This window comes from Brienomyrus brachyistius, chromosome 1 (assembly GCF_023856365.1).
Source record: "Brienomyrus brachyistius isolate T26 chromosome 1, BBRACH_0.4, whole genome shotgun sequence".
Taxonomy (NCBI): Eukaryota; Metazoa; Chordata; class Actinopteri; order Osteoglossiformes; family Mormyridae; genus Brienomyrus; species Brienomyrus brachyistius.
The window spans coordinates 6,499,341-6,514,226 of NC_064533.1; the positions used below are offsets into that span (position 1 = coordinate 6,499,341).

The 14,886-nt window shown below is 47.2% G+C and overlaps 1 protein-coding gene across 6 annotated transcripts in view; it reads right to left on the reverse strand.

Annotated features, from left to right (window-relative positions):
* The window catches only part of LOC125742031 (protein piccolo-like), an 80,734-nt gene extending 69,974 nt beyond the window's left edge, over positions 1 to 10,760 (reverse strand). For 4 of the 6 annotated variants that reach the window (XM_049013645.1, XM_049013630.1, XM_049013638.1 and 1 more), the window contains exons 1-3: positions 10,325 to 10,759; positions 7,957 to 8,578; positions 4,894 to 5,919 (exon numbers count right to left, since the gene is read on the reverse strand). In XM_049013645.1, the coding sequence (XP_048869602.1) occupies positions 4,894 to 5,919; positions 7,957 to 8,578; positions 10,325 to 10,542 (1,866 nt within the window). In that variant the 5' untranslated portion in view covers positions 10,543 to 10,759. Of the gene's footprint in view, positions 1 to 4,893; positions 5,920 to 7,956; positions 8,579 to 10,324 lie in introns of all 6 variants that reach the window. The other 2 variants (XM_049013659.1, XM_049013651.1) reach the window with 1 other exon arrangement.
* Positions 10,761 to 14,886: the final 4,126 nt, after the last annotated feature.

Below are 14,886 nucleotides of genomic sequence, written 5' to 3' on the forward strand. Positions count from 1 at the left end.
TCCGCTGTTAACGAAAGCCCATTACAGCCTGTAACTCACAGTTAATGGAGTAATCATACTTCATGCAGGCACGTTATTGCTGAGTTAGATACCTAACTGGCATTTTAACATCTAACAGCACCCCGAGTGAGAACTAATATTTACAAGAAAAAGACATAATTTGGAAGCTTGTAACTAAATGGAGAGCTAGATGGGAATGCACTGCGTCTGCTTATTGTCATTCATTATGTATTGTTATGAATTATTATTGACTAAATGTCTTTTTTACTGTTTAAATGTGTGTTATGCAACTGTAAGCATGCAATATCTATCTATCTATCTATCTATCTATCTATCTATCTATCTATCTATCTATCTATCTATCTATCTATCTATCAATCATCCATCGCTCGATCGCTCGATCTATCTATCTATCTATCTATCTATCTATCTATCTATCTATCTATCTAATCAGGTCCCCATTAAAGAAGAGCTTTGCTAACATGCTAACACGAGCTTCGCTGTGCTACAATCAGCACGTCATGGATGTAACCCAGTAAACGCCTGCACGCGTTCGCAGACAGCAGGGACATTCCACCATCGCCATGGTGCCGCTGGCCTGCTTCCTGGAGCCGCCGAACAATGCAGGGAACACAGAGTAGTGGAGGAGGCTTAATTTTAAGCGACAGGAGCTGCGTGGTTGAAGAAAATTATATATGAGAATTCAGACTTTGCAAACTCTCCCCAACCTACAAACAAGAAAACAAGATGGTTTTCCTATGTTCACAACAGATAATTACTGGTCCAGGGTATAAACAGAAAAACATAGAGGAGAAGCTTCTAGCTAGCTTAGTCCAGCCAGGAAATCTATTAGCGAGACTGCAGTCCATTGACGTACACCAAAAGGGCCACATCTAGGAATTATCACGTCGGTTAATTTCATTTCGAGGAAAAATCTCTCGGCTTTCCCTTTTTCCTGCATCAAAGGCTTCGTGGGGGAGATTTCCCGCCGACTCGTGGGACTGTGTGGACATTCATGCTGCAATTTAGTCAAAACACTGCGGAGGATGCTCTCCACAGAGCTCCAGTCAAATTAACCGTCGGCAGGCCGTGAAGTGCCAGAGAAATAAAAAGAGTTTCTAGCAGATATGAAATGATTTGACACAACGGGGTGTAATGAAAACGCAGCCTGTAGCAGAGGAAAGACAGAACAGGCTAAACGCAGGCAGGACAAGGCAGTTTGGTCTCCGGTTTATTTTTGGCTACAGCCTGAATCAGTAGGACGTGATAGAAGCGATCAGCTTTTGGGGCAGCAGTGTGAATCTAGTTTCTCTCTTCTGGTTAAAGCAAACACTACCTACGGAGAGCATCTGTAATAGCATTAATGGTGCTGGTTGGACACCTGTTGACATTAATTACCAGTTACCAATTCTTTTTGTTTATGCCTGCACAGAAATGCCATTTTTCATTTTCTGCATATGTTGCACAATTTCAGGAGACAATATTTTCATTTAGTTCATTTGGTGGATGCTTTTATTCAAAGGGATTTTATTCTCATTTCTGAGAAAGGAGGGTCAGTCAGCCAGGCTCTGGGGTAACTGGGGGTAAAGGACCCGATGGGGACATCACCCTGGGATTTGAACCGACGACCTTCGGATACAAAACACAGCACCCTAACTCACCAAGCAAAACACCGCTCACACTGACAGATGCTGCAGAGAAAATGGCTGTTTTTCTCGCTATTGTACATTAGATTAGTATAGGAGAAGGAGATAGGGAAGCAGTCAAAGCGATGTGTGTGAGCAGGGACCCGGGCCAGATCTATGGACACCGGAGATCCCACAAAACCCGAGAGCAATTTAGACACTGCCGTGTGGGTCACGCTACTGGGGTCCTCTTCCTCCACGATGGCTGAGTGCCATGAGGGATCAGGTGAATGACTCTTGACGTAAAGCTGAGGTACTTGCATGTGGAGATGTGGTCCAGCTTTCACCAGTCATGCTCTGATTGAGGTGATCTGAGCAGGAAAAGGCCATTGCGGAGTGGGAGTAGGGGTTACGTTACAAAACGTGATATCCATACATCTTCCAAATAATTATCTCGGTCAGGGTCATTCCCGTCATGGGAAGCATAGGGTAGTTGTGGTACGTGGTACATCTAGCACAGGAAGCCAGGCCATCACAGGGCACAAACATGCACACACTTATATAATATTGGCAGTTATAGAGACTCAGATAAGAATAATGACATGTGTTTCGACTGTGAGAAGAAGGCAATTCAACACAGAGAGAACATGCAAACTCCACACACATGCAAACGGACCTGTAATCATATCTTTGTGGGGACCGTCTGTTAATTTCTAAACTCTAATTCCAAAAACGACGACCTTAACCGCTACCCAGCCATAACCATAAGTAACTACAAAATACCAGACTTTTGCCATTTCTAAGTCTTTGATTGCAGTCACAGGTTTTTATGCAGTTGAATTCCAGGTTTTTATCAAACCGTGGAGACATTTGGTCCCCACAATGTGATATATATCTGACCCACACACACACACACAGACACACACAGGTGGAGATATTCGGACCTCCAGCCCCAAAGGTGTGAGACGACAATTCTGCTCACTGAGCCACCACGTCACCCATAATACAGCATAATTTCATAAAACTACACTAAATATAATAAAAAGCATATATATAATCAGCAGCCGAAAGGAATAGAAACCAGCTATACCCTCGACGAGAAATATTTAATGACCCACTGCCGTTTGTCATGTGACACAGACACACCGAGCAACACGTGGGCTTCGAGTGCAAGTCGCAGGACATACTGCACTCCAGAGACTCATTAATTACACTGATCTGAAGCGAGTTCACTAACGGGACTCGGCTCGCCTCACGTTTATGGGCCGCTATGCTGCGGGACCGTGGAGTCGAGTGGAGCGCGGGCCGAGTTTGTGCGGGTCATGCCCTGAGGGACAGATCTTGCCAACTGAACATGGCACTGCCTCCGCGCTGGGGCCAGGGGATTGCTGGAAAAAAAGGTGATGGGGGGGAAGGATCACCCCCCCCCCCCTGCCATCTCCATGATGCCAAAACTCCAGCGCAAAAAAAAAAAACATCAATTTAATGAGCAAGGAAACAAATACTAAATAGCAAGGAAATTAATCCTGAACAAGCATGAATCTATCAGGCAACCAACTTAGGCACAAGTGCCGCAAGGCTGAGCTTCCTGTGAGAGACCAGTAACAAGCACAAGACGCTTACGGGAACCAGAGCTAAATTAGAGACTGCGGAACCAAATATGAGCCGAGTTGTTCAAATAAAAATCCCCAAGAGGGTCCAGCAGGGACAAAGACTAAGTGAGACAATCAACAAGGCTTCCAGAATTGCTAAGATCCACTATTTCAAAGGAACAGCCCGCAAAGATAGTGAAAGAGGACCGGGGGGTGGGGCGAGGCCAATTTAGGTGTTGAAGAGATGGGTCTTTAGATGTTGCTGGAAGGTGGTTAAGGAACCAGAGACATTGCACAAATCCTGTTGCCAGCCCAGAGCAGGCAGAGGAACCATGGAGGTGCAGATAGACAAGTCTGAGCTATAGTGGATTACAAATGAGGTCAGATACTGTCATTTCCTACCCTTAATTATATACACAACGTCACTGCCTAATACTGCATTGCCGCTCCATCCTCATTACTATTATTACTAATTATGCATAATCACGAGTGTAACGCAAGCGCACAAGGGCGCCGTGACGACCATACGCCAAAAGGTATTTATTAAAGACGGAAAATCGGCAGCACCACAGGCAAACAGCAACCATTTCCGAAATTTCGGCTGCCTACGACACTCAGCTGCCTATGACTGTCACGCTCACTCGCGAGTCCAGAGAAATCCCGAAATAAGCATGTCCTGTGGCCATTATCTCCTCTCTCCTTTTCACCAACCCGAATCTATCATAAATTAAACTGACGCCTGTGGCTGCAGGATCACTGAAATCATATTGCGGAGCTGTCAGTTATGCTGTCGCTCAGACCAAGAGGTCAGTGTTTTCCCAACAAGATCAGGGAATTATCAGGTTTCCGGGCGAGATCCTTTTTGAAAAATTACACCCTATACAGACATCTGATTTCATGCAAACGCAAACATTTTTTATATGAACATATTTTCACTGTAAAATTTTCAATTTCTTGAAAGTAACCATCTACAGTAGGATATCAAATCTCTGAATCTACTGAATGAGCGGTTGGATACCTATCTGTGATTGGGCTTTTTGTTTGGCTTTTTATTCATTGTATTAATGAAAGATGTCGGTAATCACCTCCTGAGCCTTTCAACTCTGGTAGCCAATCTTTAAGTAGTTCATTAATGGAAGAGTTCGAAGCCCACAGGCCAGCCATACCCAGCAAGTCTTAGAGCAATCAATTAGCAAGAAAAATGTACATCTGGAAAACTGGTATTACACACACAAAAAAACCCAACTTCAATTTAACAGATGAGAGCCCAGGCAGAATGTAAGCCAGCCAACCCAGTGACCCTAAAGAGGTGAAAATTGTAAATCTCTCCAGTGAAACGTGAGTTATCCCTGCATAACCCCAGGAACCAGGAGAATATCTGGTGAAGCATAGTGACAGAAAGAAACCCCATTATATCGCACCCAGGACGCAAATGCAGCCGTAACACAGTTAATGACACCTCCACAAATGTTTCCAGGCAAACCTTGGGCTCCACACGTAAGACGATGAGAAAACCTAACCAGCAGACCACAAGAACCCCAAGCAAGTCATCTCAAAATCCGGCAAGGCTTTTTAAACTGCAATATACACGGCCCAACCAGTTTATACATGAGCTTGGCACACAAAAACGGAGGAAGCATTTCATCAGCAGTAATGAACTCATCTTTGTGTCTTACCTCAGCGAGATGAGGCATGGGATTAAATCCACAGAGGTTGCAAACGGTGTTCTTGCACTCGGTGCAGGTGTTGTAGTTGGGGGGGCCCTCGGATCCCACATTGAGCGCTGTTTTGCAGAGCGGGCAGACAGCTGCAGAAGCTTTTGGGGCCTCTTTTGTAGGCCCTGGGACAGGTTGGCCTGCCTTCACTGTGTCGGCAGGCTTCTTGTCCTGACCAGGCTGCAGGCCTTTGGCTACTTGGGCCTGCTCCTGTTTCTGTGTGGTCTCAGACTTGGTGTCTGCTGCTGGGGTGGCCTTGGCAGAAGGCTGGGCTGGGACAGGCTCTTTAGGGGCAGCCGTCGCCCCCGGCCCTGGCGGTCCTGCCGGCTTCTGGGCCACGGACTCTTCCTGAACGGCAGACGAGATAAGGTTCGATGCCGAACTGAAGATGGATGAGCCGAAGCCAAACATCTTCCCCGAGACAGATTCGGTCGGCTGTGGACTCGGTGCTTTGGGCTTCGCAGGCTCAGAGAAGCCGCCTAAGCTCAGGCCGAAGAAGCCAGACTCTTGCTTTGGTTTGCCCGGGTCCTGTGCTGCTTGGCCCGCTTTAGGATCGGCAGCCGGGGGCTGCCCTTGCTGTTGGGCTGGCTTCTTGGGTGGGTCTTGAGCCGAACCGGCGGGCTGAGGTGGGCGAGCATCAGCACTGGGTGGCTTGCCTCCCGCCGGGCCTGGCTGTTCTGCAGCCTTCTGGACCTCCTGCTTCGAGGAGGGCTTGGCCTGCTCGGGAATCGGTCCAGAGGGCTTTGCTGCAGATGGAGGGGTCGCCTCCATAGTCGACTGTTGCTTCACCAGTGGTGAGGGCTTCTTGGACTCTGTGGTCCTGGTGGGCTCGGACTTGACCAGCTGCGCAGAAGCGGGGGATTGATTCTTCTGAGGGGACGCAGGCGGCTGCTTGGACGGCTGAGTCTTCGCCGCGGGTGGTCCAGACGGGGCTGCCCCTCCAAGGGCTCGCTGCATCTGGCAGTTCAGACAGAGCCATTCCTCCACCTGTAAGATTGGGGTTAAAAAAGAGTGATGTCATCCTTCCTTACTATTTCCTGCTAATATCCAACATTCATTCCTAACAGCAAAACAAGGGAAACTTGTCTAAATAATGTGTTTTTTTTTTTATGCTCACATATTAAAAGATCATTTACATACAATGTGACTCGTAGCCGTACGTCTTTATAATTGCTTTTGTGTTTATCTTTCAGAAAGCTTTCACTGTACTTATTAGGAATTTATGATCTCATTATTGTCTGCATCCACTGCAAAGCAGGCAGAGAATTATGGGATGCACAGCCATCACACTTCATTTAACCAGTAAAGCGGAGTCTTGTTTTGGGTGGGGGAGGGGGGAGGCAAAGGCTTGGTAAAGGAGCAGACCTTTGGATAGGAGGAAGGGAGGGGGTCATAGCTCATCTGTTGATTCACTGCCCCCCCCCCATTCCCCACCCCGGTCCAAATTTTATGGCCATCAACACAAACGGTTTGCTGGCATTTCATACTCCGTCGCCACAGAGATTATCAATATAGCGTAGAGCAGATGGCTATGGTTACCAAGGCTACGCCGTGCCCTGGGGGGAGAGCGAGCGCAGGTGGACCCCAGCATGCGTTCATGTCAGAGTTGTTGCGTGTGTAGTAGCTGTAGTCATCTCTATCTGAATGCCAAATGCGCCACGACGCAGCCTCAGAGCCCCGCTTCACTGCCGTGTGCTGCGGCAACCAATTATGTGTCCATAAATGCATTTATGGAAAAGTAATTAACCGATGATACTACGATTTCTGTAAAATTCTAAATCACAGTTTAAAAGCGCTGTCATTATCGCAGACCACATTAAGATCATTTGAAACACTAATAGATCACAGTACATTACATAGCACAATACATAAGTCACAAAGTATATATAGTCAACACAGGTAGGCAGCTGGAAGGGCCTGACAGCACCTTAACTAAGGGGCCGACATGTAGTGTTTGTCGATCGGTAGATTTTGAAAGACACAGCCTTCCTTCATGGAATCTGGCAGCTCAGCGAAGTCCTCCCACGCCTTCTCCCGTCTTTACAATCCATCGAGTGCGTATAAACTTCACAAAAGACGCCCAGAGAGCCGAGGCAAATTCCCCAAGATAGCGTAGCTTCCGTCCGCAACTCGTGCATAATCACGATCTCTCCGAAACCCACATGATCCCGGCTCTTGCCCACCAGGGAGAGAAACAAAAACTGAATAAAATATGAAAGGATGCTGTAGCGTTATCAGCAAAAAAATGTCTCCGGTAAAACCAGTGTCGGAAAAAGACTCACACGACCAGCAGAGTCCAGATAATGCTCCATCAGCAAACAGCTATGCAGAAACTCTGAGATATTACATTTTGCCCCAAGGGGCAGATGAGACTGCTCCTTACCTGATCATCAAAGAATCCAATATCTACCTGCCCCACCTAGAACTAACATCAATTATACACTCAGATCCGGGAAATCAAAAATAAAATGGCAAGAAATAAACAGCTTTGAAAGTCATTACTAATCCTGTAGGTGTATTTTGGAATTTACAGAATACACAAACCTGCAGTTTACAGCAGGCCATGGAAGAGCAATACCATTGGTATGACATTGTATGTGTAGAAGGATGATATTGATGGAGTGTGTCGGCATGGCAACGGGGAGCGCGAGTGCGGGAGGGCTGAGGCTTGCAGATCCGCGATGGATGGGATTTCCACATGTCGATGAACACGGACCACGTTAACCCAACAGGAACCAGCGAGGAACTACAGGTCTGTGGTGGTCTGTGGCAAGCTAGTAGCAAGCAAAACTCACCCAGTCCTCTTGCAATCCAAAGAAGAACTTTCGTTATATTTCCAAAACTCAAAAAGTCCACATAAAATTTCTTGAAAATGCATCCAGTGGACTGAGTGAGTTTTATAAATTTGCTCTTCAACTTAGCACATCGCTAATTGCCTCCATCTCAAGAAAAACGCGTCAGAGCTGCGCTGCCACAACACAGTCTGACGTATCACCGGGCAGGAGTTAAGCGGGAGCCTCTTACCTTCGAGTCTGGAGGGCTAAAGCCGCACAGGCTGCAGACCACACTCTTACACTGGGTGCAGGTCTTATAGTTGGGAGCTTCCTTGGTGTGCAGGTTCAGCTGCGTGGTCTTGCACAGCTTACAGACCTTGTCAGACGTAGGTCCTGAGGCTGAAGCCCCGGCCTTGGCGGGCCCCGTCGAGGGGCCACCAGGCTTTGGTCCCTGTTGTTGGCCCTTTTTCGGTGACCCCTGATGCTGAGAGTCTGCAGCCGGACGGGGTGGCTGGTCGGCAGGCTTGCTCGCCTGCTTCTGCTTGGCTTCCTTCTGCTTCTTGGCCTCTTCGCTCTCGTCGTCCCCGAAAAGGCTGAACTTGTTCACGGCGGAGGAAACTGCACTCAGGGGGTTGGCCCCGCTCAAGAAGCCTGAGGAGAACATGGTGGAGCGAGGCTCCTCTTGCGCCTCCTGCCTGGAGCGCGACTCTAGAAGACTGAGAGAAGACGGGCTCCTCCCCGGAGGGACCTGGCGGGCCGTGGGCCTCGTCTGGAAGGCATCGACGGTCCGGCTCTTGCTGATCCCAGCGGGTGTCTGGGCGGGAGGCTTGGCTGCTTGCTGAGCCTGATGGTTTGCATCTATATCCGATTTCCTTAAAGAAGGACAGTGAAACGTTTTATCTCTCACAATAATTCACAACCTATCATTACATAATAAATTCATTACACGGAATTTTTAAAATATCACACCTACTATAAATGTGTCAACATGCTTACACTACCATTAAACAATGTCGTTTTGAATCTTTTTTTTCTACACGCACTGCAGACTAAACAACAAGGGTTTAATTTCTGCACGATTTTTTGGATTGGTTATTTGGAGAAGAATGTGTGGGTGTTGCACCTTTGGAGTAAGATGACTCAACTTCATCAACAACAGGTGACAGGCCTAGTCAACCACATACCTGAAATGCTGCGAGGGCAGTTTACGCAAATACCTGCCTCGGAAATACCCAATCAATGTTCTCCCGCTACTATGAACCTGTAAATGTTCTCCGTTGTTTTCCCATTAAATTCAAGCTCACTATGCACCCTAAATAATTTATCTTAACAATAAACAGAAGTTATCAGTTTAAGCCCAGTCAACACTCTCTTCCATGGGAAGAATAGATGGTAAAAAATTATATAATGCATTTAAATTTACATTTAGGGATCAACAGAACAAAAATCAGGCTCGTGCTGCCAGGGTAAGCCCATTTCAGCTTGTAGAAACATCTGATATTGTTCTTCCATTAACATCCCACCCCACTATGAATCATCCTCTGCCTGTTTAAAATCCATTTCAGCACCTTGGACAGAGACCCACAGTCTGGAAGTGGTGTAGATCAATGGAATGCATTTTCTCCATGCAGACGAGCACTCCAGATAACAGCTATATTTAAAATACGTATATACATTTTATTCTACTTTAAGTTATCCTACCCGCACCCCAACTTCACTACGGCTGCACCAACGATATAGTAATTTTCAGTTAAACGTAGAAACGTTTGGATTACGCAAAATTAATCACATAAAGTTAGACATTTTACGTTGAATACACGTTTACGATAAATGTACTTGTTTTATAACTTCATCACTAAGGTGCTGGCCTAATTATTTCATTACTTCGGTTGACTCCGCTCCTCTGTTATCATCCATGTGCCATCAGCGATCAACATTAAGTAAAATGGTAGACGTTTAAAAACGCACAGCCTGGCGATCGCAAAATAAACTACAGTAATATCACAGAAAGGGGAATGTCGGAAACGGTCTGGTTTTGATAAAATGCTGTCCTATATAAAATCTATATTTAAACAAATAACATGACATTGGGATTTTCCCAGAATTCAGGCCGATTTCTTCAAAGTGCCACTGAGGCAGATATTTGCGATAAAATAAGAAAAAAATGGTTGGTATCAAAGCAGATCCTGTTTTTTTTAATGAACTGCATGAACACATTATAAAGATAAACGAGGCACCGATCGACCGCCGTTCATTCGTTACAAATCCACTGAGATAAATAATTTCAGAGATTGGAGAGGAGAAGGTGGACGCTATTTTACTCCCATAATCACCGTGGATGCCAGCTCTAATTTTTCAGGAGGAGAGAAGCCATTAGCAATTATCGCTGACAGTCCCCGGGATATCTCAGCGTGTCCCCTTCGCTGCACCCAGCAATGCATTTAATCAGCATCACAAAACGTATAAAGGGGATAAGGGTGTGAGCCCAGGCTCCTCGTCTTGCACTACTGCCATTCTGAAACGCACTAATCACGACATTACTAATCACGACCCGTAAGGGATGGAGGGAGCGAGATGGAGGATGCAAACTGCACGAAGAACAGCCGAGCGACCCGTGCCTTGGCGACGGAGCATCCTTGGCGTTTGAGGGCGGCTTCGTCTGCGCCCTCGACATCACGGCGGCGATCTGCTTCCTTTCCTCCTCACTCAGCTTGCTCAGGTCCGCCTCCATTCCTGCGGGGACCTGGATGAATCCCCCTTTGCCATCGGGAGCGATCCCTTCTGGTAGTCCGGAGATCCCCCCTTCCCCGCCCTCGAGGCTCGCCTCATTCCCCATGTTCGACCCCCCTCCGAAATTAAGTAAGATTTACACAGAAGGTGGTGCTTTTTTCCCTCCTCCACCCCCGTATCAAAACGCCGCCGTGCCAGTACGGCTTCTCCGCTTGTTGAGCATGCAGGTTAGCCCTCCATCTTTCCTGGGCAGCCTTTGTTGATCCCTCGCATCCCTTCTGCTGGGCATGGAGGTCTGCCGAGCTACTCGACGCCCCCCCCCTACTTTCCCCGCATCCACGGCGCATGTTCCGCCCCTGACAAGGCGATCACCGCACATCGCAGCACGAATTCAGGATTTAAAGAGACACGCCGCTCGGAAACGCGACCGTGAAGGCTAGCAAATGTACACAGAAGCGGGGCAGCATGCTCAAGGCGCACCGTGAAGCACATTTTTAATGTCATCTTCACGTGCAGGACACATTTCTTAAAAAAAAAAAAAAAGTTCGAAAAGTTTACAGTTTACACTAGTTTAATATTTACTTACAGAATGGTTATGTGATTCAATGTACGTAAAGCTCAACGTGTTGTTTTGCATGCATGTTCTGTGGTACAGACTTTGTTATGCCAAATAAACCGTTATTTCTGCACAAAAGACATCTCTATTTTAAGCTCTTTATCAACATATCATGAGGCTACATCCATCCACTCATCTTTTGATTCAGACGCAGGTCACACTTATTGTTATCCATATCAACAGATCATCTGTTCCAGCAAAAGTCTGTCACCCTCCTGTGACAAACCACGTAAACCACGGCTACCCAACGCATGAAAGATGAGGCTTCTGGGCAAAAGCTTCTCCTGGCTCATTCTGATAATCTCTCCAATCCGTTGCCAGGTCCAGCACGACTTTCCAAATTAATTCTGCTAAAATGCTTGTTTTCAGCCAAATGACCGAGCCCAAGTAATCCTGTGTATCAAGCGTACAACTGAGGGTCGTCAAAGGTTGCTCCATCAACGTAGGGAAAAAATGCTGATCCTCGGCACGGTGATGTACCGAGACAGCAGTGCTGGTCAATGAGCTCCACATGCATTATGGTTACCTAGCGCCTTGTTTGAAAAAGACACTCTAATCCTGTAACACGGCAAACTAGTTTTTGGCCGTTGGAAGCTGTCAGGCTCCCAATGAGAGGTGGCAACTACCTGTCAAGCCAGGATGTGTGGCACGGTTGGAAACGATTGGTCTGTGTCGGTGCTGTTTGGCTCATTTCACATGTTGAATCAACATTGGAGATAGTCAGTGAAACTGAGTTCTCTCACTGGACTATACGGTACCAGTCAAAAGTCTGAACACGCCTACTGAAAAACAGTTGTTTTTCAACAGGATAGCGACACACCCCGAGCTTATGTAGTAAATATTATCTTGTGAAGAAGCAAAGAGATGGAGTGCTGTGACAGGAGACCTGGCCCCCACACGCCCCCCGACCTACAGCTTACACAGCTGGTTTGGGATGAGTTGGGTAGTTAACTTGTGGAAACTCCTTCAGGACCGTTGGAGGACCGTTGGAGAAGCGTTGGAGAAGCGTTCCAGGCGGCTACATCTGGAAGCTGGCTGAGAGAATGTCACGAGGCTGCAATGCTGTCATCCAAGCAAAAGGGAGCTACTTTTAATAGTCTAAAATTTGAGACAATTTTGAGATGATGAACATTTGTCTTGGTCGTTACAGTTTTGTATGATATGTATCACCTCACTGCCTTGAGGCCTTTCACTGTAAGGTGAATAACATAACTAAGTGCAATAAAAGCAGGTGTGTCCAGACTCTTGGCTGGTACCGTATGTCAGCCATCACCTCTAGTTACGCTGGTGTGTTTCAGTACATCCATCCATCCATTTTCCAAACCGCTTATCCTACTGGGTCGCGGGGGGTCCAGAGCCTATCCCGGAAGCAATGGGCACGAGGCAGGGAACAACCCAGGATGGAGGGCCAGCCCATCGCAGGGAACACTCATACACCATTCACTCTCACATGCTCACCTACGAGCAATTTAGCAGCTCCAATTAGCCTCAGCATGTTTTTGGACTGTGGGGGGAAACCGGAGTACCTGGAGGAAACCCCACAACGACATGGGGAGAACATGCAAACTCCACACACATGTGACCCAGGCGGAGACTTGAACCCGGGTCCCAGAGGTGTGAGGTAACAGTGCTAACCACTGCACCACCATGCCGCCCCTGTTTCAGTAAAATATTTCACAATCAATGGGAGCCAAAAGGGCCCGATCGTTCGTCGGCCCCTGGCTGGCGTCGCTTTTCTTGTCGCCTGCTTGCTGTACGCAGCACTACAGAGAACTGATTGCCTTCAGACTGGTCCAGAAAGCATAAGCTTTTTCCCTGATATACCCTTTTAGCTAAGACTAGTAGACAGTGGCTAGAACATATAATTTATTACTTTTTTTTCTCTAGCAGAATTGATACACAATGGATATAGTGACTGTGGTGAATTTATAACCCTGTCACTCCGCTCTCTCCATCTCTCTCTCCCCGCTGGACAAATTCCTACCTGGCTATCAGTCTAATCTCTAGCAATTGCTGTCCAATTTACTTAACGAGAAAAGCAGATTTCTCACTGCCGCCCAAAGCAGTCACTGGCGCCGTTAGAACTTTCTGTGTACATTTACATTTTAATTTAGAATCATATGATAAATACTTTCTAAGCATTGGAAGACTAATTATTACTGATTAAGATTTTTCACCAAAACATTATTACATTGGGGATATGCATACTGCCTGTTCACTGGTTTTAAGATATAAAAAAAACAAATGCCTCTAATGATTGGGTATTTCTTGTGAATCACACAGAGCTGGCATCCCATAATAATTCCCAGTGCTATAGAGTGGACTGAGTCATTCATAGCTTTAGCTCCCCATAGTCCCACACTGTGTGGGCGGTGTGTTTCTAAAGACCAGTAACAGAAAATCAATATATAAAAAAATCAGATAGATAGATAGATAGATAGATAGATAGATAGATAGATAGATAGATAGATAGATAGATAGGGGATGAAGGTTTGGATTTCTGCCAGGGTTCCATGTGTGTGGAATTTGCATGTTCTCCCTGTGTCATCGTGGGGTTTCCTCCAGGCATTCTAGGTTTTCCCCCCCACAGTCCAAAAAATGCTGAGGTTATTTAGAGTTACCTGCAGGTGTGCATGTATGAGTGAAAGGTGTGTGAGTGGAAGGTGTGTGAGTGGAAGGTGCGTGAGTGGAAGGTGCGTGAGTGGAAGGTGTGTGAGTGAAAGGTGTGTGAGTGGAAGGTGTGTGAGTGGAAGGTGTGTGAGTGGAAGGTGCGTGAGTGGAAGGTGTGTGAGTGGAAGGTGTGTGAGTGGAAGGTGCGTGAGTGGAAGGTGCGTGAGTGGAAGGTGTGTGAGTGGAAGGTGTGTGAGTGGAAGGTGCGTGAGTGGAAGGTGCGTGAGTGGAAGGTGCGTGAGTGGAAGGTGTGTGAGTGAAAGGTGTGTGAGTGGAAGGTGTGTGAGTGGAAGGTGCGTGAGTGGAAGGTGCGTGAGTGGAAGGTGTGTGAGTGAAAGGTGTGTGAGTGGAAGGTGTGTGAGTGGAAGGTGTGTGAGTGGAAGGTGCGTGAGTGGAAGGTGCGTGAGTGGAAGGTGTGTGAGTGGAAGGTGTGTGAGTGGAAGGTGCGTGAGTGGAAGGTGTGTGAGTGGAAGGTGTGTGAGTGGAAGGTGTGTGAGTGGAAGGTGTGTGAGTGGAAGGTGCGTGAGTGGAAGGTGTGTGAGTGAAAGGTGTGTGAGTGGAAGGTGTGTGAGTGGAAGGTGTGTGAGTGGAAGGTGCGTGAGTGGAAGGTGCGTGAGTGGAAGGTGTGTGAGTGAAAGGTGTATGAGTGGAAGGTGTGTGAGTAGAAGGTGTGTGAGTGGAAGGTGTATGAGTGAAAGGTGCGTGAGTGGAAGGTGTATGAGTGGAAGGTGCGTGAGTAGAAGGTGTGTGAGTGGAAGGTGTGTGAGTGGAAGGTGCGTGAGTGGAAGGTGCGTGAGTGTGGCCTGCATGTCAGCACCCCATCCGGGGTTGTCCCCCGCCTTGGGCCCATAGCCTCTGGGACAGGCTCCGGTCCTCCGCAACCCTGAATAGGACAACTGGTTACAGAAAATGGATGGATGGATAAATAGCTATCTGAAGTAGCAATATCTGCATGAGTTTCTAAGACACAAGGCTCACAAAGGAGACAGGCACTTAGCCAGAGACAGGGAACCTCCCCCTTTTTGGTGGTCCCGTATATAATGGTATTATCAGTGCTGGTCAACCCATTAAGTGAGAGAGGCAGCTGTCTAGGGCGCCACCTTCTGGGGGGCACTGACTTAGCAAGCTAATTTCACTTTGTCTCAGACAGGGCATAGCACAATA